The sequence below is a fragment of the Dreissena polymorpha genome, chromosome 3 (assembly GCF_020536995.1).
Source record: "Dreissena polymorpha isolate Duluth1 chromosome 3, UMN_Dpol_1.0, whole genome shotgun sequence".
Classification (NCBI taxonomy): domain Eukaryota; kingdom Metazoa; phylum Mollusca; class Bivalvia; order Myida; family Dreissenidae; genus Dreissena; species Dreissena polymorpha.
The window spans coordinates 70,066,458-70,092,367 of NC_068357.1; the positions used below are offsets into that span (position 1 = coordinate 70,066,458).

Below are 25,910 nucleotides of genomic sequence, written 5' to 3' on the forward strand. Positions count from 1 at the left end.
TGATGATTTAGCACAACATATCAAAGTATTTGCATTTAATATTTGAAAACGTTATTGTTGACTGCGCGTGAATCAATCGTGTGCCTAATACTAATGGCCATTTTGCACAAAAGAAAGTAGAAATGCGATAACAAAACGCCTTTGCCCGACCTTTCTTATCCATATGAGAAACACATCAGCGTATTTATAGCAAGGTATGTAATGAATGTTGTTATTAAAAGTTCCACTCAAGTCCATAACACCTGTGCCAGTCCGGAATGTCTGCAATGCTATCTTTGCATAGTTGACATTATTATATACATTTTTCAGATGCTTAAGAACATGTTCTACTATAGAGTACAGCGTAACAAACAGACATGATTTTATCGGAACAACAAGATTTTTTTCTAACGGCGACCCGAGTAAATACCGGAGAATTCGAACAACATCATTGCAGAAATTCGACTAGGTTCGAGCATAGTTAAAAATCCAATATTAAACTTTAAGTTACTGCGGGCACTGTTCAGTGTCAGTTCAACACACATTTTCAATCAATTTTACGTTTCAATGTTAACTAATTTTTGCGACCATTGGGGCGGGGGGGGGGGGGGGGGGGCTCAGCATCAATTTGCAACTTTCCTGCAAATGCGATCACATGAAATACTGCATGTGTTGCTAGGTAACTTACCAAATAGTCAACAGCAACTAAGCAAACTTCGGTAAACTATCGAGATTGTTAAATAAATTCCAAAGTGTGCTCGCCCCATTGAATTGGCAGAAAAAAGGGCGTTCAGAGTTTGGAATGCCTAGGCCCTAATTGTATATGAAATATGGCATGACACCCACCGTAGCTTTATACAGGTACTATGTTCCATCCCTAAAACTTGATAACATACAACTTATAAAATAAGCAAAAATACTCATCAGAGTCAATACATCTCAATATATGATGAATTTCTCCCTTGCCAAAATTTTTGGCATGAAACTTTCACGGCAACCATTCGAACACAAATTCATCAACGTATTATACTGACATATCGATTTGATTTGAACAATGCCAACCTCCGCGCTGAGATATGACAGGTTCCGAGCAACGCCCAGTCCCGTATAGGAATCTATTCACTGCAAGGAGTTAAGAACTATGCTCGGAACAAGTTAACGATCTGCAAGGAGTTTTTTTTTAAAAGAGATCAGCAGAAAAATGCGTCATTTATAAATTTCCCCTGTATAATAAAAACGATTGAATGACAGACAGTTGCCTTATCATTCGAAATCAACTCGTTAGGCCTTAAAAGTTCTTATGTGTTAAACTTGAATACACACTAGATTAACTTTCAGGAAACATGCGAGATTATAATATATAATGTCAACATTATATATAAGCGATCGGAGTCCTTGCAAAGATGAATTATGTGTAATAAAATATTACTCAAAATAAAGAAATAACTTGCCAAAAACAACACTTGTCATCTATGGCTAAACGGATCTTTTACTCATCTAATGTGTATCAGACATTGCGTTGTTTTTTGTCTGTTTGCAATATCGAAATTTCCGCGCACTAAGGTCCTTTTGTTAAACATGAATATTATAGTTAGTACATTACATGAGTGTCGAATTCTTTCCGAGTTATTCTCCGTGCTTTGCATATATTTTTGTAAATTATTGTTTTAACGATGCATTCAATATTTTAAAGAAAGCCTAATACATTTAAGGAACTGGCTAAACCATGCTAGAAACTCCTCTGTTGGTTTAAGTACACGTACATGTGTTACACATGTAGTAGGAATCAGTACATGTAAATCTGCTGAAGAAATTCCGTCGCGCTTTGTGCATGGTACTGTTTTCAATATATATATATTTGATAGTGAAATATTTTTTTTCAGAAAAGTTAATTTTTCGTTATAATATGATTATTTATCATTCAAAATGATGTTTTCACTAATTAATATCATAGCCACACGCTAACCACCTGTGTTTTCAATGATGCGCATTGTGCGTAAACACGGTCATTTAACTTGATGTGTTGAACACATTTACACAAAATCACAAAAAAAAACTTGTATGGGTCTTTGACTCCCATCTTTTTCTTGAATTCCATGATGGTAAAACATAACTTGCAGTTGGTTACTATATGTTCCCTATGTTGTATGTACTTTCAATTACTAGTAGTAGGTATCTTGCCTTAAACATGTAAGCATCTAATTGCAATCGCCTACATAGTTGGAAAGTATCAATGCCATATCGGGTAAAAATCGAGAAACCATAAGCAAAGGAGCAACAACCACCCGGGGGAGTATTGTATCAATTATTTATTATTTTTCTGAATATTATAAGACTTATATCTCAAGGAATTAATGCATGGATGAATAAATAAATGAGGAAATAAATTGCTCGTATTAATGAGTAAGTGAGTGAATGAATGAATTAATTAATATGAATGAATGCAGAAATAAATGAATTTTTAAATTAGTGAATGAGTAGATGAATGAATGAATGAATGAATGAATTAATTAATTAATTAATATATATGAAGGAACGAAGTAATAAATGAACTTTTAAATGAGTGATCGAACGAACGAACAAACGAACGAACGAAAGAAAGAAATTAAAACGAATGAAAGACCGTAAGAACGAACGAACGAACAAACGTATGAACGAACGTAAGAACGAACGAACGAATGAATGAATGAATACTCGATTAACAATTTTGACTGGCGTTTTAGTCATACAACATTATACTTTAATTAATCGCACATCATACCAATTTTAAATTCCTTACCAATAAGCGATCTAAGGCTCCTAAAGGTTTACAACATAAACTGTCAAACAATCATTGACTGGAACCGCTTTATGTTTTCAATAAGATATTATTGAAATGTGTAATGCATTGGGAACGAATCCGCCGCATTTAAGAATCAATTGAATAAAACGTGACTGAAAAATGCAAGATGCCTGATTGGTGAAGTGGTGGCTACGCAAACTTTTCACTTAGAAGAACCGAAATTGATCACAATTAAGATTAATTAGGTTAGAAACTGAGATACACTCCGGGTTTTTACATAATGCAGCTTCATGCGCAGTAACACATTCCGGGTACTTACACAATGCAGCCTCATGGGTAGTGACACACTCCGGGTCCTTACATAATGCAGCCTCATGCGCAGTGACACACTCCGGGTCCTTAAATAATGCAACCTCATGCGCAGTGACACACTCCGGATCCTAACATAATGCAGCCCCATGCTGCGCAGTGACACACTCGGGATCCTTACATAATGCAGCCTCATGCGCAGTGACACACTCCAGGTCGTTACATAATGCAGCTTCATGTGCAGTGACACATTCCAGGTATTTACATAATGCAGCCTCATGCGCGGTGACACACTCTGGGTCCTTACTTAATGCAGCCTCATGCGCAGTGACACACTACGGGTCATTACATAATGCAGCTTCATGCGCAGTGACACACTCCAGGTCTTTACATAATGCAGCCTCATGCGCGGTGACATACTCTGGGTCCTTACATAATGCAGCTTCATGCGCAGTGAAACACTCCGGGTCCTTACATAATGCAGTCTTATGCGCAGTGACACACTCAGGATACTTATATAATGAAGCCTTATGCGCGGTGACACACTCTAGGTCCTTACATAATGCAGCCTTATGCGCAGTGACACACTCCGGGTCCTTACATAATACAGCTTCATGCGCAGTGACATACTCCTGGTCCTTACATAATGTAGTCTCATGCACAGTGACACACTCCGGGTCCTTACATAATGCAGTCTTATGCGCAGTGACACACTCCGGATACTTATATAATGAAGCCTTATGCGCGGTGACACACTCTGGGTCCTTACATAATGCAGCCTCATGCGCGGTGACACACTGTGGGTCCTTACATAATACAGCCTCATGCGCAGTGACACACTCCGGGTCCTTACATAATGCAGCTTCATGCGCAGTGACACACTCCAAGTCTTTACATAATGCAGCCTCATGCGCGGTGACATACTCTTGGTCCTTACATAATGCAGCCTCATGCGCAGTGACACACTCATGGTCCTTACATAATGCAGTCGTATGCGCAGTGACACACTCCGGATACTTATATAACGAAGCCTTATGCGCGGTGATACACTCTGGGTGTTACATAATGCAGCCTTATGCCCGGTGACACACTCTGGGTCCTTTCATAATGCAGCCTTATGCGCAGGGACACACTCTGTGTCCTAACATGAAGCAGCTTCATGCGCAGTTACAAACTCCGGGTCCTTACATAATGCAGCCTCATACGCAGTGACACACCCCGGGTACTTACATAATGCAGCCTCATGCGCAGTGACACACTCCAGGTCCTTACATAATGCAGCTTCATGTGCAGTGACACATTCCAGGTATTTACATAATGCAGCCTCATGCGCGGTGACATACTATGGGTCCTTACATAATGCAGCCTCATGCGCAGTGACACACTCCGGGCCCTTAGATAATGCAATCTTATGCGCGGTGACACACTCCGGATACTCCGGATATAATGACTCCTTATGCGCGGTGACACACTTTGGGTCCTTACATAATGCAGCCTTATGCGCAGGGACACACTCCGGGACCTAACATAATGCAGCTTCATGCGCAGTTACACACTCCGGGTCCTTACATAATGCAGCCTCATACGCAGTGACACTCCCCAGGTACTTACATAATGCATCTTCATGCGCAGTGACACACTCCGGGTCCTTACATAATGCAGCCTCATGCGCAGGGACACACTCCAGGTCCTTACATAATGCAGCTTCATACGCAGTGACACACTTCGGATCCTTACATAATGCAGCCCCATGCTGCGCAATGACACACTCCGGATCCTTACATAATGCAGCCTCATGCGCAATGACACACTCCGGGTCCTTACATAATGCAGCCTCAAGCACAGTAGCACACTCCGGGTCCTTACATAATGCAGCCTCATGCGCGGTGACACACTCTGTGTCCTTACATAATGCAGCCTCTTGCGCAGTGACACACTCCATGTCTTTACATAATGCAGCCTCATGCGCGGTGACATACTCTGGGTCCTTACATAATGCAGCTTCATGCGCAGTGAAACACTCCGGGTCCTTACATAATGCAGTCTTATGCGCAGTGACACACTCCGGATACTTATATAATGAAGCCTTATGCGCGGTGACACACTCTAGGTCCTTACATAATGCAGCCTTATGTGCAGTGACACACTCCGGGTCCTTACATAATACAGCTTCATGCGCAGTGACACACTCCAGGTCTTTACATAATGCAGCCTCATGCGTGGTGACATACTCTGGGTCCTTACATAATGCAGACTCATGAGCAGTGACACACTCCGGGTCCTTACATAATGCAGTCTAATGCGCAGTGACACACTCCGGTGGCTTATATAATGAAGCCTTATGCGCGGTGACACACTCGGGGTGTTACAAAATGCAGCTCTATGCGCGGTGACTCACTCTGGGTTCTTTCATAATGCAGCTTCATGCGCAGTTACACACTCCGGGTCCTTACATAATGCAGCCTCATACGCAGTGACACACTTTGGGTCCTTACATAATGCAGCCTCATACGCAGTGACACATTCCAGGTATTTACATAATGCAGCCTCATGCGCGGTGACATACTCTGGGTTCTTACATAATGCAGCCTCATGCGCAGTGACACACTCCGGGTCCTTACATAATGCAATCTTATGCGCAGTGACACACTCCGGATACTCCGGATATAATGACTCCTTATGCGCGGTGACACACTCTGGGTCTTTACATAATGCAGCCTTATGTGCAGGGACACACTCCGGGACATAACATAATGCAGCTTCATGCGCAGTTACACATTCTGGGTCCTTACATAATGCAGCCTCATACGCAGTGACACTCCCCAGGTAATTACATAATGCAGCCTCATGCGCAGGGACACAATCCGGGTCCATACATAATGCAGCTTCATGTGCAGTTACACACTCCGGGTCCTTACATAAAGCAGCTTCATACGCATTGACACACTCCGAGTCCTTACATAATGCAGCTTCATGCGCAGTTACAAACTCCGGGTCCTTACATAATGCAGCCTCATACGCAGCGACACATCCCGGGTACTTACATAACGCAGCCTCATGCACAGTGACATACTCCGGGTCCTTACATAATGCAGCCCCATGCGCAGGGACACACTCTGGGTCCTTACATAATGCAGCTTCATATGCAGTGACACACTCCGGGTCCCTACATAATGCAGCTTCATGCGCAGTGACACACTCCGGTCCTTACATAATGAAGCCTCATGCGCAGTGACACACTCCGGGTCCTTACATAATGCAGCCTCATGCGCAGTGACACACTCTGGGTCCTTACATAATGCATTCTCATGCGCAGTGTCACACTCCTGGTACTTACATACTGCAGCTTCATGGGCGGTTACACACTCCGGGTCCTTACATAATGCAGCCTCATGTGCGGGGACAGACTCCGGGTCCTGACATAATGCAGCTTCATGCGCGAGGACACACTCCGGGTCCTTATATAATGCAGCCTCATGTGCAAGGACACACTCCAGGTCCTTACATAATGCAGCTTTATGCGCAGTGACACACTCCGGGTCCTTATATAATGCAGCCTCATGCGCAGTGACACACTCATGGTCCTTACATGATGCAGTCTCATGTGCAGTGATACACACCGGGTCCATACATAATGCAGCCTCAAGCGCGATGACACATTCCTGGTCCTTACATAATGCAGCTTCATGCGCGGTTACATACTCTGGGTCCTTACATAATGCAGCCTAATGCGCAGTGACACACTCCGGGTCCTTATATAATGCAGCACCATGCGCGAGGACACACTCCGGATCCTTACATTATTCAGCCTTATGCGCGGTGACACACTCCGGATTTTTTACATAATGCAGCCTCATGCGTGGTACCACACGCCGGGTCCTTATATCACGCAGCACCATGCGCAGTAACACTTTCTGGATCCTACAGAAATGATGCCTCATGCGCGGATGTACCGCGTACACTTAAAAATACACTCATTAAAGTACAAACCGATCTTTTAAATAAGCAAAATATTGAACATTTCGGGTTAGTTTTATTTTATTTTTATTATCTTAAGTAATTTTAAATGTGATAAAGTGACTAATACATCGCTTCTTTGAGTAGCACTGCTGCTTAAGCTGTTGCTGTGTTGCTGCTGCTGCTGCTGCTGCTGCTGCTGATGATGATGATGATGATGATGACGATGATGACGATGATGATGATGATGATGATGATGATGATGATGATGATGATGATGATGATGATGATGATGATGATGATGATGATGATGATGATGATGATGATGATGATGATGATGATGATGATGATGATGATGATGATGATATTGGTGGTAATTATGGTAACCGTGATAATCATAAGGCATTGTACCTGTTACCCTCTGCATTATTCAAAACAAATAATCATCGCAATGTAAAAGAAACATATAGTTGTTCCAATTCATAATAATATTTAGACGCATTTCATGTCATTCTTACCAGTTCAGTAGGTGAAACTTTATCATGCGTGCACAGGACGAAATTGTCAATCGCCGCCAAAAGTAGGCTAGTTGAATGACAACGGACGCTTATCTATTTAATCATTTGGTAAAATATTGAATGGCTCTATCAAAACATAGTAAGTGTGGTTAATTTCTTTGTATATTCTCGGTCGAACTGAATACGTATGCCTACGTGACTCCATGATAATACAAACAAGTATGCGAGAAAAAACTTCCTTCACGCAATGGATGTAATCCTTTTTATTTTTTTAAATTGTCGACATAAAAACACCAACAAAATAAGTGGTGTATCGTGGTGATATTTTTCCTTCGTGAATCAATTGAAAAGGGTACCAATCATAGTTGAGTTCATGCATCAACAATGAAAACATCTTAACACGTTAGGCTTCGATATAGTCAGATCGTTCCGTCCCAGTGTTGTTTTCTTTTAAGCGAATTATTGCCATCATAATGCCGAAAGGAAATTTCAATGATATTTGAATTTGCGAGCACAATCTATGACATTATTGATTTTAATTTGATGAAATTTATGCTTATATTTAATGTACTAACAGGAAAAATTTGAACGGCTAATTTCGGATTTGCATGGAGCCATTGACTTTTGAATACGAAATCTGTATTTTCCTTCGATCTTCTGAAGTAATACTGCGAATTTAAAATTATTTATTTTGTATATGTCCTAATAGGCTCAGTATATAGTCAGGTAGTCGCACTCGAATGACTTTTCAGATAGTTTTTGCCCTTTGATAACAAATAGCACATTGTGTAAGTTTTCTTTGTTTCAACTCATCATTTCGGGAATAAATGACTAGAACTTGATGAAACTGTATAAGCAAGCTCCTTGGCTCCTTGTAAGATGGACATACAATCGTTGCAAAAACGTTGGGCTCCTAATATATTTCAGTTAGTTCCCTTAAATAATAATTACATTGCCATTGCTGTTACAATATCTTTTAAACAAGTAAAAGCCCATTTTATGACATATAGGCAAGCGTCTCTATAAATGATTCAAGTGCTCATGCAGTAAGGTCGTTCCGGTCCAGTCAGGTCCGACCTGATTAGAGAGTTACGACCCTTTGATTATAAATTGGCATAATGTCCCTTTCTAAGCTTACATTATCTGGGATTATTAAATGGACCGTGCTCTGTGAAAAGAGGGTTTAATGCATATGCGTTAAGTGTCGTCCCAGATAAGCCTGTGCAGTCCGCCCAGGCTAATCAGGCACGACACTTTCCGCTGTTGTGGTATTTTTCGTTTGCAGAAAGTCTCTTATTAGCAAAAATCCAGTTTAGGTGGCAAGTGTCGTTCCTGATTAGCTTGTGCAGACCGCTCGGGCTATTCTGGGACGACACTTTACGCACATTCATTTAACCAACTTTTCACAGATCAAGGCTTAAATAATTTCTTCCGATAGTGTTGTTTCATTTTGTACACGCCTTTAACAGGGCGTGTCAATATTGCTGAAATATAAAATCGAACCAAATTCACGTAAGCTATTTAATCGAGCAATTTGTCATTCACTTAAATATGTTTCAAGAATAATATGTAAACGAGTTGGCTAAAAAAAGATATTTGACCGCAAATATTTCTCTTTTATTCAGAAAACGATAATATGGGGAAGAAAATATAATTATCATAAGGAATATAATGAATTGCAACTAGAAACCGCGTGGGCGTAAGGAATAATTATTTAGCGTGTATGTATTCTTAAGCAATTTTGTATACAATTCGTGCAGATAATATTTGAATAAAAGAATACTTCACTATGCACTAACTTTCAATATTATTGACGACATATCAGGCTGGTGTAAAGTGAAGCATTAATCATCAGTACAATATATATGTGTCCAACTTGTACTACTTTTATATCTTCGTGTTAAACAGGAAAATAACGATTGACGTAAAATGTACTATAATGAGACTTTATATTGTTCACGAATAAGCGTGCACTGAATTAAACTTTAATTGTTTTGTTACTCTGAGACAAATACTAATTTGTTGAAGTATAAAGGCTTCATCGTCCGTTCTTTGGTGTGTTGATTTATCATTGTACACCAATACCATTTTCTCTTACAGTAAATATCTGCACTTTCATAATGAGTCATCAGAAAGTTAAATTAAATATGCGTCTGGGAAAACAGGGCTTAACGCGTATGCGTAAAGTGTCGTCCCAGATTAACCTGTGCAGTCTGCAGAGGCAAATTAGGAACAACACTTTCCGCTTAGACCTTGCGTTTAAAAAAGACAAACTGTGCAGTAAAAGCGGAACAAGCCGTCACTGATAAATTAATCACCATTTTCCTGGAGATTGACTCATGTTGAACAAATAACTTACCTGTAATGTTGTGCCAATGCCCGAGGACACATTGATAGTGTGAACTCATGTGCAGTGAGATTATATACCCCGAAACAACAGCAGGCGAGTATATAAGTACACGTATTCGCTTATTTAAATCACTGCTTTATAAACATATTGTATCAACAACCACATGCTTGTTAAGGCATTCTCTATTGCGTTTCTTATGAAAAACTCGTACCTAAATTGCACTTTGACATCTTGCTTTTTAACTTAATTTTGCTTCCAATTTTAAGTACAAATCAAATCGACAAACATTGTTCGAAATTCCTGCATACTAATTACATTCAACGATGAGCTATTAGCCATGCATTCATACGTGAATAGTTTTACAATACTCTGAGATTTTACTGTTTCCGAGCATAATATAAAATGCATGCCACCATTACCAACCACTTGTTGAGGATCGATTAATTTTTTTAGAAAAAAATACAAACTGATTATCCTTTTTTATGAGTGATTGTATCGGTTACCGAAAGGAATGTAGTCTTAACGGGGAATTTCTTGACACACGGCACATTGATTGCACAAACACCCTGTAATTCAATTACCCGCTTTTCGTTTCGCCGCTATTCATTAGCACAGAAACACCAGGGTCGCGTAAGGACAAGGACCTGACAACTGGTCAACCGGTCATTCACACGAAAATGACCATTAAAAACTTTCAGGTATTTACAACCCAGTTTCAACAAGGGTTTACAGACCAATTTACTGATCGAGAAAATAATTAAATATGCTAAATCACGCAAGTTCGGGTAATGATTTTATCATTAAATCATTATTTTGTTGTCGTAAGATGAAACTGGCGTCTTATCGAAAATCAAATATAGCGCTGGACGTGAGGTTAGGATTGTTTGACGAGATTTAGCGACACACTGTGGTTTCCATTTGATCTTTTTTGTAAAGAATTGTAATTGCTTGTACCGAATCTTCATTTTACATTATCTAAGATGAAAAGCACATAAAATATAAAAATAAATTAAGTTTCGTTTGTTAAAAACCGTAAAGGAAAATAAAACGATATAACAGAAAGTGAAGACGTGACTCCTCCTCCTCCTCCTCCTCCTCCTCCTCCTCCTCCTCCTCCTCCTCCTCCTCCTCATCATCATCATCATCATCATCATCATCATCAGCATCATCATGATGCTCTTCATCATCATCATCATCATCATCATCATCATCATCATCATCATCATCATCATCATCATCAATATCATCAATATCATCATCATCATCATCATCATCATCATCATCATCATCATCATCATCATCATCATCACCGTAATCATCATCATCATCATCATCATCATCATCATCATCATCATCATCATCATCGTCATCATCATCATCATCATCATCATCATCACCATCATCATCATCATCATCATCATCATCACCGCAATCATCATCACCACCATCACCATCACCATTATAATCATCATCATCATCATCATCATCATCATCATCATCATCATCATCATCATCATCATCATCATCATCTGTATCACCACCATCATGAACACCACAACCACCACCATTATCATCTTCTTCTTCTTAGTGTTGATCTTCTTCTTTTTCCTCTTCTTTTTCCATCTCCTCATCACTTTAATCATTGTCTGTGTCTTTCCTCATGATAGTTTCTGCCTATTATTGTTTATCATGGCAGGATCAATATCGTTCCACCCAAACAGTTAATAAATGCAAATGCGCTCAATGTTGACTAATGTCTTCTTATTCCGGGTCAAGGAGTCAAATATTTTTAGTGACGCTGCTCGAAGTGTGCAAAGCCATTTTAATTAGATGATTGTAATGCCAGTTACCGATACGCAAACAATTCAGGCTCGGAAATCCAATCACGTCGACCAGACGGCAGACATGGATCTCTCTGGTTGCGAATTTCACTTTTGTTACAAACATCAACATGGTTACACATTAAACGTCTCTGTCGAATGGGTCTCTTTAAATCAAAATTTAACTTTTCAGTTGTTAATATACGTTCTGATACGTATAAATCTGTTTGGTTTATTGGTCTCAATATTGTTAAAGAATAACCGACATATATTTTAAACTAAAAGTTTGAGCTGTCAGGTTAGATTTATACATACGCAGCTCACAGAGACGACCGGGTTCAATTCTTCTTCCTTTTTGTTTATAAACTGTGTGTGTTTATTAAATAACCATTGCTGTATTGTATTTCTTATACACCATTGTTTAAATGAAATGTTGTCAGTGTGTATAATTCACGTTGTCACTTTGTAAACTATTTCTTGTGTTATAGACGATGTACCATGTACACGTCTGAACTAATCTATCTATCTATCAATTCTTGAAGTCTGCGTATGCGGGTTAGTACTCACCATAAAGGACCCTTTTTCCTGCGGGAACTCCGCTTCCCCACCCCCGCACAGACAAACGTAGACATTCACGCGCACGTTTGCACAATACCACTTCAAATTGATTACCTTTTAGTTGTTAAATGCAGCTTAAATGAACATGCATACTTTTTCGAGTTATTTTAGGAATAGTTTCATAAATGTATCGTCTTACCAACTGAACGATTACGAAAAAGCAACAATAAGACTCCGTTCTAAATGTCAATAGTATAATCCATTCTATTTGCTGCATTACATATCAGCCGCGCTCTGTGAAAAGGGGGTTAAATGCATAATGCTTAAAGTGTCCTTCCAGGAGAGCCTGTGCATTCAGCACAGGCTAATCATCAACGACACTTTCCGCCTAAAATGTATTTTTTGCTAAAAAGAGACTTTCTTCAACGAAAAATATCATAAACGCGGAAATTGTCGTCCCTGATTAGCCTGTGTGGACTGTGTTGACCTTCGATTCTAAGGAAAGCCCTGAATTATGTATTGTACCGATAAATAGTAATTATGTTTTCATTTCATTGTATTATTAAGGTTATTACACAGTGGCGAATCTCATTCGTATAGTAACCTCATGCGCTTCGCGGCGGGGGATTGACCATAAGTTAATTAACAAACAACACATTTACTTAGTGTTCACATTTTAATAACTATCAACATTTTTATATCAAACACGAATATCTACAATTTCGTAACATTACTGCAATATGCATGTAACTTCTGCATTCCAGTATTCATGCGCTTTAGCAAGAAATATGATAATACATGAACGTGCAAAATCAACAGTGTTATCGGTTACATGTACATTGACAATCATATTTGGGATACCATTTTCAATGTATTGCCTACATTGTGCATGATAAACTATACACTTAACTTCCTGATTTTTGAAAATAAACGTGCATTTCTTATTACATTAACAATTAATGTATACTTCCAAGAAAAATGACCCAAAGTAATAATTATTGTTCTTTACATTTAAACATGTTCAAAAGAGAATGAATCCGTAATTTTTTTCACTTTTCACTGTTTTTGCAATACAATAAGTTATTTTTGGTTTTAATTAATAAAACAATTAAAAAGAATCCAATATTTGTCTTATGACATACGTTTAAAAAAATAAAGATGAATATAGTTACAATGAAGATGTAAAATAAACATACAAAACTAGATCACACAAAAAAACATTCATGATTTAATCCTAAATACTAGGGCATTTCCCTTTGTTCAGCATACCTGTTATCACATTTAAATGAGGGCTGACACTAGAAACATTTTTTTAAATACATTGAATTTTAAGTGCTATTATTTTAAATTGTAGTACAATTTCCGTATGCAACGATAACAAAATGAAGTTTCTTTAAATGTAAAATGACTCATTTGAAATTAAGCCGCGTCGTGCGAAAATTGGTCTTAAGCCCTATGCTACCAGCGTACGTAGCCCCAGAACGGCCTGCGCACTCGCTCATGGTGGACAGGAGCTTCCATGTCCGCCTATTCTTGCGTGATTTTATAGTGGACAGGCAGCTCCCGACCAGACTTCGCGTATGCATAGGCTGGTCTGAAGCTATGCTGGCCGCGTATGGCATGAGATTCATTTTCGCATTACGCGGCTAAATTGATGAATGACTAATAACGAAGAGTTTACGAGTAAATAAGAACAAGTAAATATGCGTTGCCAATATAGAATTGCGGTTTTAAATCCTATAAAACATGTATAGTTGATTTCTTCCGGGTATATGAAACCATTGTCTTATGAAGTAGATAAACCTGTTAAATCAGTTTAAACCAATCAAATTGACTTCCTGAAAACCGAAAGAAAAACGACTTAGTGTGTCTAAGTTGATTTACTGCTTCCGAGAATTCAAAATGTATCGGAAATAAAACGCTAGTCTGGAAAATGAACGATAAAAGGTTACTTCAATCATACTATGTATATGATATACGTGTACATCTAAGTCCACTTGATTACTTAAACATTGAAACATTATGTTATGTAGTTAATTAATAGAAATTCTGAGCTGTTCGAAAACCCGTTGGTATAAAGGGATTGTTACTGAGCTCTTATACTATCTAATAATTATAAGTAGACAAAATGTGAATCCTTTTGTTTTCTATGTACTTAATACACTCAGGCATGTTCGTATACCACTAACAGGGTTATACCATTTGCGTGTGTGTAAATCCCAGTCCTGCATTAAGGTAGGACCCGCAGTGTGAACGAGAACCCATACATCATTTACTTTACTAGACTCACAAAAGTTGGATCGAATTTGGTTTTATAACTGATATTCTAAGCTATGTTGTGTTTACTGGCGGATATTAGATTTTTGTGTAGTCTTTACTGTGTGTGGATGCCGGTGTACACGGGGGAAACCCCAAAATGGCGTGGTGACCAGAAACGAAGCTCACATGCGCCAGGCGCAGGGACTGAACCCAGGTCGCCTTGGTTGAGAGCGCGTGCATCAACCTCTGCACTAATAGGAGAGTCCCTTTTAACCATTTGTACCAACTATTGTCTATAAAGGCTTGTTTGACATACATGCCGTACGTATGAGTGTTCTTAGACAATCATTTCTATTGGTCCACTGCTAATTTAAGGGACCGTTTGCTAGTGGTCCCCTGAATACGGCATCTTTTGAAATTATTGGGCTTGGTGTGAAAACTACGCACATTCAATGCAATCTTCATCAAGCGTGGTTGACTTGACTTGTTCAGAGCCTTAGGATTATTGTAACATTTTGATATCTCAAATTGGTTTTCCTTGTACAACTCGATATAGTCTTCGCTCTTTTTCAAACTTACATTTTATTTTCTTCTGAATTGTTCTTAGGTTAATATGATTTTAAAGTCAGACCCCGGTGCGCCGACTTACGTTAATATTGTTTTTTGCGTAACGGTCAAGAAGTTGATACAAAATCGCGAACAAACAATATACCACTATGATTATATTCGATTTCATCTTATTTATGTAGGTCTCTATGTGGTTTCCAACACAAAGTAGCAAACACTTACGAATTGCGCATTAACATTAAAGCGTATTTCCATATTTGTATATTTTAAACTAGACGTAAGGAATCCCACTGTCGACCATTTATACCGATGTTGAAACATCGCCCCGATTGGTCGCTTTAATTCAGCGTGTGCGATCTGTTGAAATATTGACGAATCAGAGCGCACAGTCACTCAACCTTGACACGAATTGAAGGTTTTTGAATATTAAGACGCATATAGGGATATCGATAAGATATTGAGAACATTGATAGACCTGGCTATCACGTGACCCGTTCTAATTACCATACATGAATTTGCGCATCTGTTTTTATATAATGTACAGTTCAGTTCGTACACTAGATGCATGGTTGCTGTTTATGACCATCCAAATTTTCTGAAAACATAAAAAAAATTCATTAAATACATGTAGATTGTAGAGCCTTATATATCTATAAATTATTACCCTATTTGATTTCGTTAAAATGCATTCACAAGTTTTTCGATTTTTTCCCGACTTCGCGCTGTCAGCCTGTCACAATAACTTATTGCTGCTGAATTATAATTGGTAGTGTTTATTTAGGTTTAGGTATCACAGTTTATAAACCTAACCATGAAGTTCCATTACAAATTATCGTTTGTAGCACTTATTGAAATCGTTTACATGATAAAAACATCGTATCAATATAGTGCGCACTTCTGTTAAACAAAGACATTTCGTTATTCCGAAATACGCTTTTATCCTATGTTTTCGTTTAAATAGTCAGCCCTTAGCATACATTTTGTTTACGTAAGTGGTATAATGACATGCTTTAAATTGGTTTCATAACAAAAGGTTTAATTTATTCTTAATATCATTTATTACAGCGGATTAAATGTTTAAACCCACGTTATTACATTAAGGATGGAATTTTTATCAAAATTGAACAGAAGCCAAATTTTGAGTCATACAAATTGGTCGTCAGAAAAACAAAACAAACTGTTCTTTTAACCTTATAGGACACCTCACAATTATCTTGACAAGTAGAACAATAGGACAAGACATGAATAGATAATGCGTGAAAATATAATACTCAACTGTCAAAACAAATTACAGGCCTACTGAAATAACCCGGTCCATTTCAGCGACAAAACAACAACCCCGTTTTCATATTTACAAAATGTAATACAATCATAATTATACAATCAATAACAATGATGAAAATCTAATCACAAAAATGAAACGTAAGTATTGAAACAAACATATTTATGAGATCACTTTGAAAACTGATAAGTTCTCGCGAGCCTTGACACGCACGCACGTTCGCACGAACTCGCACACGTGAACACACATAAAACACTAGCTGCGCACGTGCAAACAGACTACGCGCGGGTCCGACGGAGAGAACTGGAACACTAGCATTGACGATATTTGAAATATTTTCCCTGCAGCATTTTCAAAGTTGTAAACATTTAATAAAATGCACCAATAAACGAAACAATGATGAATGGAACATTGAAATGACAATACACATGTTCAGATATATTATTAAAGATCATTAACGTATTGAAAACTTAATATTAAAGTACAACCTTGTTGTACGGATGTTGCTTTACAATTAATAAAAGACGACTTAGTTTTTCAGGAAAAGCATTTTAGGTTAAAGAAATATCACATTTTTACAGATCCAATTTCCAAAAGACTTTAAACACATCGTCTTTATCGTCTATGAAAGCGACATAACAGCACCGTCCAATCCCCTAACTTTTCAAAAAAAGTCCACATCCGACCTTCGCTTCTTGTCAATCGCTGATAGACTGCCTTCCCAGGTGACTGAACTGCTCCGGACTCAACGGGTTAAGAATGTCCACAATATCACCAAGATCCGGAAGTGACAACAGGGGTTCCGCAGCGCATGACGGAGCGTTACAATTAACTTCCGGTTTGATATATTCGACGCCAAAGAAGGACGGGTATAGTTCAGTTGTAAAAACATCCGGCTCGGGTTCCTCTCTTTGAAATGGGGTGGTGGTGTCGCGCGGGATGCCGAGTTGCTCAAAGACAGGGTACCCGTTGTTGCATGCCAATCCGTCGAAACTGAAGTGCATCTGGTTCTCGAATCCTGGCGTGTTGTTGGGGGACTGGTTGACGCACAGTTGGCACGTGAATTGGTGCTCTTCAAGGGTCCGCTCCAGCTGTGCCTTCTCCTGCTTCAGACAGTGGTTTTCCTCAATCAAGGCCTTGTTTTTTTGGATTTCTTCATCATAACTCTGAAAAGCATCGTAGCAAAGTTATGCCTATGATGAAACATATAACGATGAACGGCTGTTAGCTTGCTATCACTATACTGTGTGCTTTCTCAAAATTATGGTGATGCAGAATAAATATGTGCACATATGTAAAAAGAAACCAGTGGTCGCGTTTAAGCCATAAACATTTTTAATTACGCAACGATTGTTCCAAGAACAATAAAAAATCCAAAATTTTCCATGGAACTAAGTGAAAATGTAAATAAAAACATTACTGCTTAAAACAAAACAAGTATTTCTACCTAAGAAATAATAATCAGTGATTTCATTATATACGATGAAAATGATACATAGTGATTTAAACGTTGAGCCATTCATTTTTTAATTTTCTTTAATACAATTAACGTCTTCAATTTTAGAAAAGTTCTGTATTTTACTTCCAGAGTTGCGGGGTAAAAGGAAGAAATTAATTTCGTAAGGAGGTGGTTAAATAACTAAAACTCACAAATTGGTGGTAGAAATATTGAAAATGAGCCTAATCTTTGTTTGAGACGCAACAATATTGTAAGCGCCGAGTCCCAGGGTCACTGGAACTGTTTAACTCGAACACAGGAAGAAACGCAACAGATACAAACAAATAAATATTAACTACTTCCTTCCGAAAATATCGATGGATTTTATTACCATTAAGGTCGAGGTTCAAATATCAATTCTTTTAAACAGCAACAACCTGTCAACAGATTTGACTGATCGGTCTTCAACAAGAGATTGACATTGTCAGGCTATGTTCGAACCTTGCGGTGAAATTTGCGCACGAAATTAAGTAACACTGCGGTTTCGTACATAAACCGCAGTTTGCAGCATTAAAATCGGAGGTACATATCCGTCAAAGATGAAAACGAACCAGTTTGATATGTTTGAGTGTAACTTTTATGACAGAATCTCGCAAATTTTGACAGGTTTGGTGAAACGAAGATAATTTTCCGGCGTAAAACTGGCGACAGTGGTTTTCGACCATGAACAGTGTTGACAGTACAGACGGCGGATAATGATTACAATAACAGTGTAAAATATTGACTTAAATTCTCATCGCATTCAATTTGTCTTTTATTTGCTTCGCAATTCGAACATGCGAGTCTAGACTTTAATTTAATGTTTTTACTTTTTCTTAAGGACATAGATTACTTTACTGAAGTCAACTTGAAACCAATTATAATATTACATTATGTAAATAACAATAGTAGAAATAATAATAATTATAATAATAATTATGATAATAATAATAATGGTAATAATAATTTAAAAAAAATGTTGTTTTTGTTTTGTTGTTTTTGTTGTTGTTATTTTTTATGATAATAATAATAATAATAATAATAATAATAATAATAATAATAATAATAATAATATATTATTATTATATCAGTAATAATAATAATTATTATTTTGGTTAAAAGCAATTTACTTAAAAAAATATTGATAATAAATATAAGATTATAAAAAATAATTATTAATAGTAATAATTAAACAATAATAATTAATAATAATAATGAACAAAATAATAATATGACAGTTCTCTGCCAACGAACTCACTTTTGCCAGTTCCTGGTTCTCAAGTTGCTTTTTTTTCCGGCATTTCTCGGCCGCTCGTCGATTCTGGGCCTTACGGCGCTCTCTTTTTTCAAGCTCGTGGGGGTTGAGCTCCTGAAAGAAAAAGGCCACTAGGGGTCACCCAAAGTTACATTGTAACGTTGATATATATTTCTTATATGACCAGAAAAGGGCCAGCACGAGTCACTCTGTGTGCATGTTTACTTTTTATAGTAATAACCGGGATATATTTGTTTAAATTTAATTAATTGCATTGTTAGTCAAAGTATATAAAAACACTATCAAGTTCCGTGACGAAATAAACATTCCCTTATCAGTGTACATACTATTAAAATAACCAAGATACAGTTTTCTGTGAATTAGTTGATATAGTTCTTCATTAGTATTCTGTGATTATTATATATAATATTGGTAATGTTCCAGTGATTAAACAATTATTCTGATGATCAGATTTTACGAGTTCACATCTTCATTTATGCATCTTTTATTAAATTAAACGTAGGAAGCTTAAATCAGGAAAAAATACAACACATTCCAAAAAAGAAATGATGGGAAAAAAACGCAGCTGTTGCACTTTTGCAGTTGACCGCAAGAATGTAATTCCCTCATTGATCATCCCGAATAAGGATAGTTACCCTCACTATGCAGACTTTCTTATGAAGGTATTCATTAATAAATTAATATTTTTATTTTCGCTATATTCTATTAAATTTGAAATCGTGTATCTTCATTGTATATTATTTGGTAAACGTTCAGTGAGGTCAAGTTTGTAATGCGTCACAATTCAAAGCGTTGTTTTCGAATCGATGTTTTTGTTGAACGCGTAAATTATTTGCTTTATCTTTTAAAATACTTCATTGAACAAACAATTAAAAAAAACACACACGGATGTTAAACGAAACAAGTGAATGATAAAAGCTAAATAAATTCAGAAATAATGAAGATAAGAAACATTATGTGTTCATGATTTCGTGTATGATTATTAAACAATTAACCCAATAGTGATGATACATCATCATCATATTCATCCTCATCGTAATCGTGATCATCATCATTAAATACAACAACAACGAAACCTAAAGTGTCTACTTAAAGCTTGAGTTTTTTTTACCTGTTTTACTCTCGGCCTTTCCTCGTCTATTTCTACATCAGAAAGACCACGTTTCCGGCGTTCTTTGAGCACGTGACTCTTAACTTTCTGTTTTACACGAGTGACAGTCGAATCATTGGAGACGTCCTCTAGGGTTTCGAGGAATTGGGGACCGCCCGTGTGCATGTTCGGTGACAGCCGGTCGTTCATCGTGTTCTGTATAAAATAAAATAAAAAATAAAAAATTAAAATAAAATAATATGTGATAATGCGTTTACTTTATATTACAATTATTTGGAAATAAATAATTCATGCATATAAATCTAATGAAATTAAGTAACTTGAACCCGGTTAAAAAAATCGTTTCTTTTATTTTAGTACAATTGTAATAAGAAGCATCGCATCACAATCATAATCATTATCATTACAATCATTATCATAACAGCAGCAGCAGCAACAGTAGCTTAAGAAATAACAACGCTAGTTCATATGTTACTCCATCCGCTTGCAAAACATAACATATCATATCCAGAATATCCGTTGTAACCAATTAGTTCAACTTTGATTTAAATGTACAGAAGATTGACATAGTTCAGTATAAGTATCATTACAAATAAGCACACCTCACTGTATTACTACAATTAACTATGAATAACATACACTCGTATCGTATTTCCGCTGAGGAAATTGGTGTGATATGATCATCACGCAATCAGGTTGCACGAGTTTATTTATAAAAAACAAGCTTCGAAAAAAAAAAATTAAACTATTATTTCATTTATACAGTATGTATTTTAGATATGTAAACGATTTTGAGCATGTTACAGCAAACTTCGTTTACGTACTTCACTGGCAAAGCCATAATATATCATTAAAGCATTTTAATCCATAGACTACATGACAATCGAAATCTCTAACAAAATATATAATTTAACTTGCACATTAAATTAGTTAAAAAAATAATAAATCCATTTTATTAAGGCGATTTTCAAAAAATATCAATAAACTAAAGAATTATTAAATTAAAATAATCTCCAAAACATGACCCAGTTACGTAGCTAAGAAAAGTAACTAAACATGTTATAAAAGTAATACAAATAAAAACAGTTATGGTGAAAGTCAACTTAAATAATTACCCAAAACATAACGGTTGGCATCCCAGATTTGTTTGCGATATGTCCGCTAATAAATGTATGGTAAGAACAATGTTTTTCCACCATATAACACACAACACTCCCAAAATAATATAGCAAACGATAAAGCAAAGATTGATTTGCTCAATGCACTAGACGTTTAATGTATCAACGATTTATTAACTCAAAACACTGAACGCTTTTTAAAGGAATGACTAAATATTGCACAACTATTCGACACTTGTACACTAACACTAAAAAGTTAACAGTTATCTATCTCTACTAGTGGTAAAATGTGCGTTATCGTGTCGTATTCCGATTTATATATCTACCCGAACGATGGATCGGGCGTCTGTTAACTTATTACTAATACTTTGCAATCAAGTACACCTCCGGACTTTGAACCTGCTTGTAACCGCAGTAAAAATGAAATTATTACAATATTGACGATTGTCCAACAATAATATAACAATTATAACAAGCGCGCGATGTGGAGAAAAGGATCGAAACGCTGGGGCGAAGTGACCGCCTGAACGAATCAATGACTCGTTGTACTTACTGGTCACCGCAGTCCACCCAAAATAAACAAATCCCCCATTAGCGCGGTAAATGAAATGACATGATTTACCGGGTAAATAATTGCAGTTACGTGTTGATATATTCTACTGCAGTGCACTTGAAGGAATATCGGAGACCAAAGGCGACTGACACATAAGATATTGGCACATAGTGCTCTAGATGAGTAATAGCAATAACCGACCGCAAAAAAATGCATACCGGTATATTGGATATGATTACTTGAGAATAATACTTATCTTCCAATTTTGTCTCATAAAAAATACAATGACCAAATAAAACCGCACATTGCTCGATTAGTTTAGGTTTTGAGCTATAAGCTTACTGGCAACTTAATGGGAATACTAGCTAAGTTTTGACCGTTAAACATACATTTAACAGATAATATTTTAATTTACTAACGTAGTTGTATATAATTAAATATGTTAATCAAAATTTCATGTTTTAACATATAGTTGTATTAATTTGAGTAAGGATTTTTTTTAAAAGTCTCATAGGAATGATATCATCCATTTTCCAATAATATCTGCTACTATGGACACGGTGTCGTTATTTATTAACGGGTTTGTAAACTTGGGCAGCTGCCAAATAAAAATCAACATTTCATGATCTCAACGAAAGGGTGGAGCGACGCAAAGTCGGGTACATTTTTTTTAATTATGCGGCGTGAAAAGAATGAAAAATATTATTAAATGATGACCGTCTCTCTGTGCGAGGAACGAGCTCACTGTTAAAGTGATACTTTGGGCATTTTTCACTGTTGAATTGAGCTGAAAAGAATTAACAGGTCAAAAAAGTTAGTTAAAATGTGGTTACTGACCAATTATCTGCAACTCATCTTGCTACCAGTTATTTATAAAAAAATATATATATTATATTCGATATTTTACGTGACTCACCCAGTCCTCTAAGCCGAAATGATCCGTAAAACAAAATAGCGTCTTTGTGTCGTATGAACGAATCTGCACTAAATCTAGATTTAGATTCACATCGTAAATGGATACATTCTGTCGTCAGTTGTCAAAACGAAAGTACGGTTGATATTCAATGCATTATTTTTCTCTTTCCGAGGATATGTTTTTAGTATGCTGATGATGCCATTAACACATATATGTTTATATGAAGTGAAAACACCAAAAATAAACAACGGTTGCGATAGACACCTATAAACTGTAAAATGCCCATAATATCACTTTAAATGAAAGTACGTTTTGTTGCTTGGTTGTTTTTGCCTGTTTCAACAGTATTTCAGTCAAAATCACGGTTTATACGCTCCATATGGTCTGATAGGTTGCCTGTATTAAGTGCACGTACTTGTACCAATTTGAATCCGAGGTATTGGGAGAATGGCCGTAAGAAGGATTTGTTTACCAATCCCCACAAGACCATGGGATTTGTAATTCGACTACTACAAGGTAGTCTACCACTTAAGCTAGCTAGCACGGCTTTATGAAAGTAAAATATGAATTATAATATGAATTATATTATCAAATTATGTGTGCTATAAAATAGAAATTTAATTAGGTTGAAAGTCTCACCTTGACAAAAGTATTTACGCAGTACGAGACAACTTTTACTACTAACACACTTTGTTGGGGCGTATCTGATTGATGCTTTCCAATATACATCTGGCGACATTATCTACATATCTAATTAACTACCGTACGGAATGAACAATAATATGCGTTTTGTTTACAGCATTGATTCGCTGATGTAAAAATGATTGCACTTGATTTCTAGACAGCTGCCGATCGCCAATTCAGCTGATGTCTTAGGTCATGTGTTCGATACCTGCTGTTCTTTTCCACTTCAAAATCTTGAATGTTCACTAGATAAAATGCATTTAGAAGCTGTTTAATGTTTATATTTTTTTGTAGTGGTAACATGTTACCTCGTGGTGGCTAATTTTAAACAAAATCAACAACAAGAAGAAAAAATAATAACATCAAGAACGACAATGATTTTATAAGATTTAACCCATTTATGCCTAGCGTCTAGAAAAAAGCCTTGGCAAACAGCGTAGGCCCAGATGAGACGCCGCATCATGCGGCGTCTCATCAGGTCTACGCTGTTTTGCTTAAGGAATTTCTGTAAGAAATATTCGAATATAGAAATAATATACTAGACATCCCTAATTTTGGAAATAAATTGATCCAAGTTAGCAGGATGTGAGAGTCCACTAGGCATACATGGGTTAATGTGTCATTAGTAGCGATGTCAAATAACAATCTGCTATCTACGATAGTGAACGGTCATGGACTTTTTAATTATCTTTGTCATAATGACATTTTGCGTTCGACAATAGTTTACAGACGTGAACTTGTTAATTAACATTGTTTTGCCTGAGGTCCATCGGACAACTTTAAATTTATTCATCAAAATTGCTAAATAATTTGCTCTTAAACTCTGATAACATTGATACAAATCTTCGTTCATTTATTTCGCAAGTTCACAAGGTGAAAACATAGGGGCATGGTGGCACAACAAAATAATCTATTTATTGCGGGAGCGCTAAGAATATCCGTGAAACTACATGTTATTTAAGAGAATATAGCAATATTAAATTAAACCCGAAACGTAACTTGTCCCAATAGAAAGATTGCATCTCAATGTATTTTCTCGCCATTTACTTAGTGACCTTTATTTTATTTCAATTTTTCGCAGGGAAGTTACTTTAACTTATATGAAAATCCCAAACAAAAATGCAACAACAAATGAAAACAAAGATTGATACTCTCATAAAAACGTTGTTTTACACGTAGTGCAAATATTCTTCATTTTTCTAACTTAATAATTTGTTTCGGAGAGAGTTACCTTACAATTATATGCGTATTGATTGTCTGTTCTATCTACTTTTGGAAAATAAAAAGGAACACCAACGCATTTTTGCAACATGAAACTAAAAAAAATGATTTTCAGTCTATGGCACATAAAAAACAATGACATTATAATGCGTGCAGCGTTGAGCGTTAAGTCATGTTTTGTGAACGAACTTGCGAACGTAGGTCGGCGTTACAACGTGAAGCTAACGGCTTCGAAACGCAAAGCATTATACTTGAATTCGCGACGGTACGTCCTTTTTGCAGTAATTCAAAGAATTCGCACCCTTGAAATTCTGCGAACTCGGGAATAACGGTTGGTGGAACATAATACAGCTGGAAACGATGAGGAATCTCAACTGATATAAAGGACTACTCATAGCAGAAACATAGTTGTGGTTTCGCAGAACATTCCTCGACCAGATCAATTAAACTCAGCTGTATATCATGAGCCTCGCTCTGGGAAAACAGAGTTTAATGCACGTGCGTAAAGTGTCCTCCCAGATTAGCCTTTGCAGGCCGCACAGGCTTATAAGGGACGACAATTTCCGCTTTAATGTTTTTTCCCGTTTAAAGGAAATATTATCTAGGCGAATATAAAGTAAGGACGGAAAGCTTCGTCCCTATTTAGTCCGTGATTTTACGAAATGACTATACATTTATAATATAATTCATTGATAAAAAGGGCATATTGGTACAAAAAATACAATTTATTAAGAAAAAGATCGCAATTGCCGGCTTTCTAAATAAGACACATCTATAACATAAACAAGTAAAATTGCAGTTACATATATAGCAAAATTTTTTTTTTTTATAAAAACTCAGTTCAGAAGTTGTTTATGATAAAAACAGCAAACTTATCATATACATGTATCACTCATAATTGTAAAAATGACAGAAAATCACTTACCGAGAAGTGCATGCCTATAATGTTTTAAGTAACGCGGCCAGGCATTTAAAACTCCTTATTAATGTAACGGAAAACAATCGAATATATATAGAAGATAGTCATAGTGTACATTTAGTACACATGCATCGTGCAGTCATTTATATCACGTATTATACATATTATTGATTAATATATTATTATTAAAACATCTGTTGCGCATTCATTTTTAAGCGATTTTTTTTTTTATCTAAAATCCAACCAAATCAGAA

At 36.7% G+C, this 25,910-nt stretch overlaps 1 protein-coding gene across 10 annotated transcripts in view; it reads right to left on the reverse strand.

Annotated features, from left to right (window-relative positions):
* Positions 1-16,441: 16,441 nt before the first annotated feature.
* Positions 16,442-25,910, reverse strand: part of LOC127874669 (cyclic AMP-dependent transcription factor ATF-3-like) — a 116,273-nt gene continuing 106,804 nt past the window's right edge. For 7 of the 10 annotated variants that reach the window (XM_052419147.1, XM_052419153.1, XM_052419152.1 and 4 more), the window contains exons 2-4: positions 20,246-20,440; positions 19,117-19,227; positions 16,442-17,547 (exon numbers count right to left, since the gene is read on the reverse strand). In XM_052419147.1, coding sequence (XP_052275107.1) covers positions 17,080-17,547; positions 19,117-19,227; positions 20,246-20,440 — 774 coding nt within the window. In that variant the 3' untranslated portion in view covers positions 16,442-17,079. Of the gene's footprint in view, positions 17,548-19,116; positions 19,228-20,245; positions 20,441-20,652; positions 20,808-21,360; positions 21,535-25,662; positions 25,690-25,910 lie in introns of those variants that run through there. The other 3 variants (XM_052419150.1, XM_052419143.1, XM_052419148.1) reach the window with 3 other exon arrangements.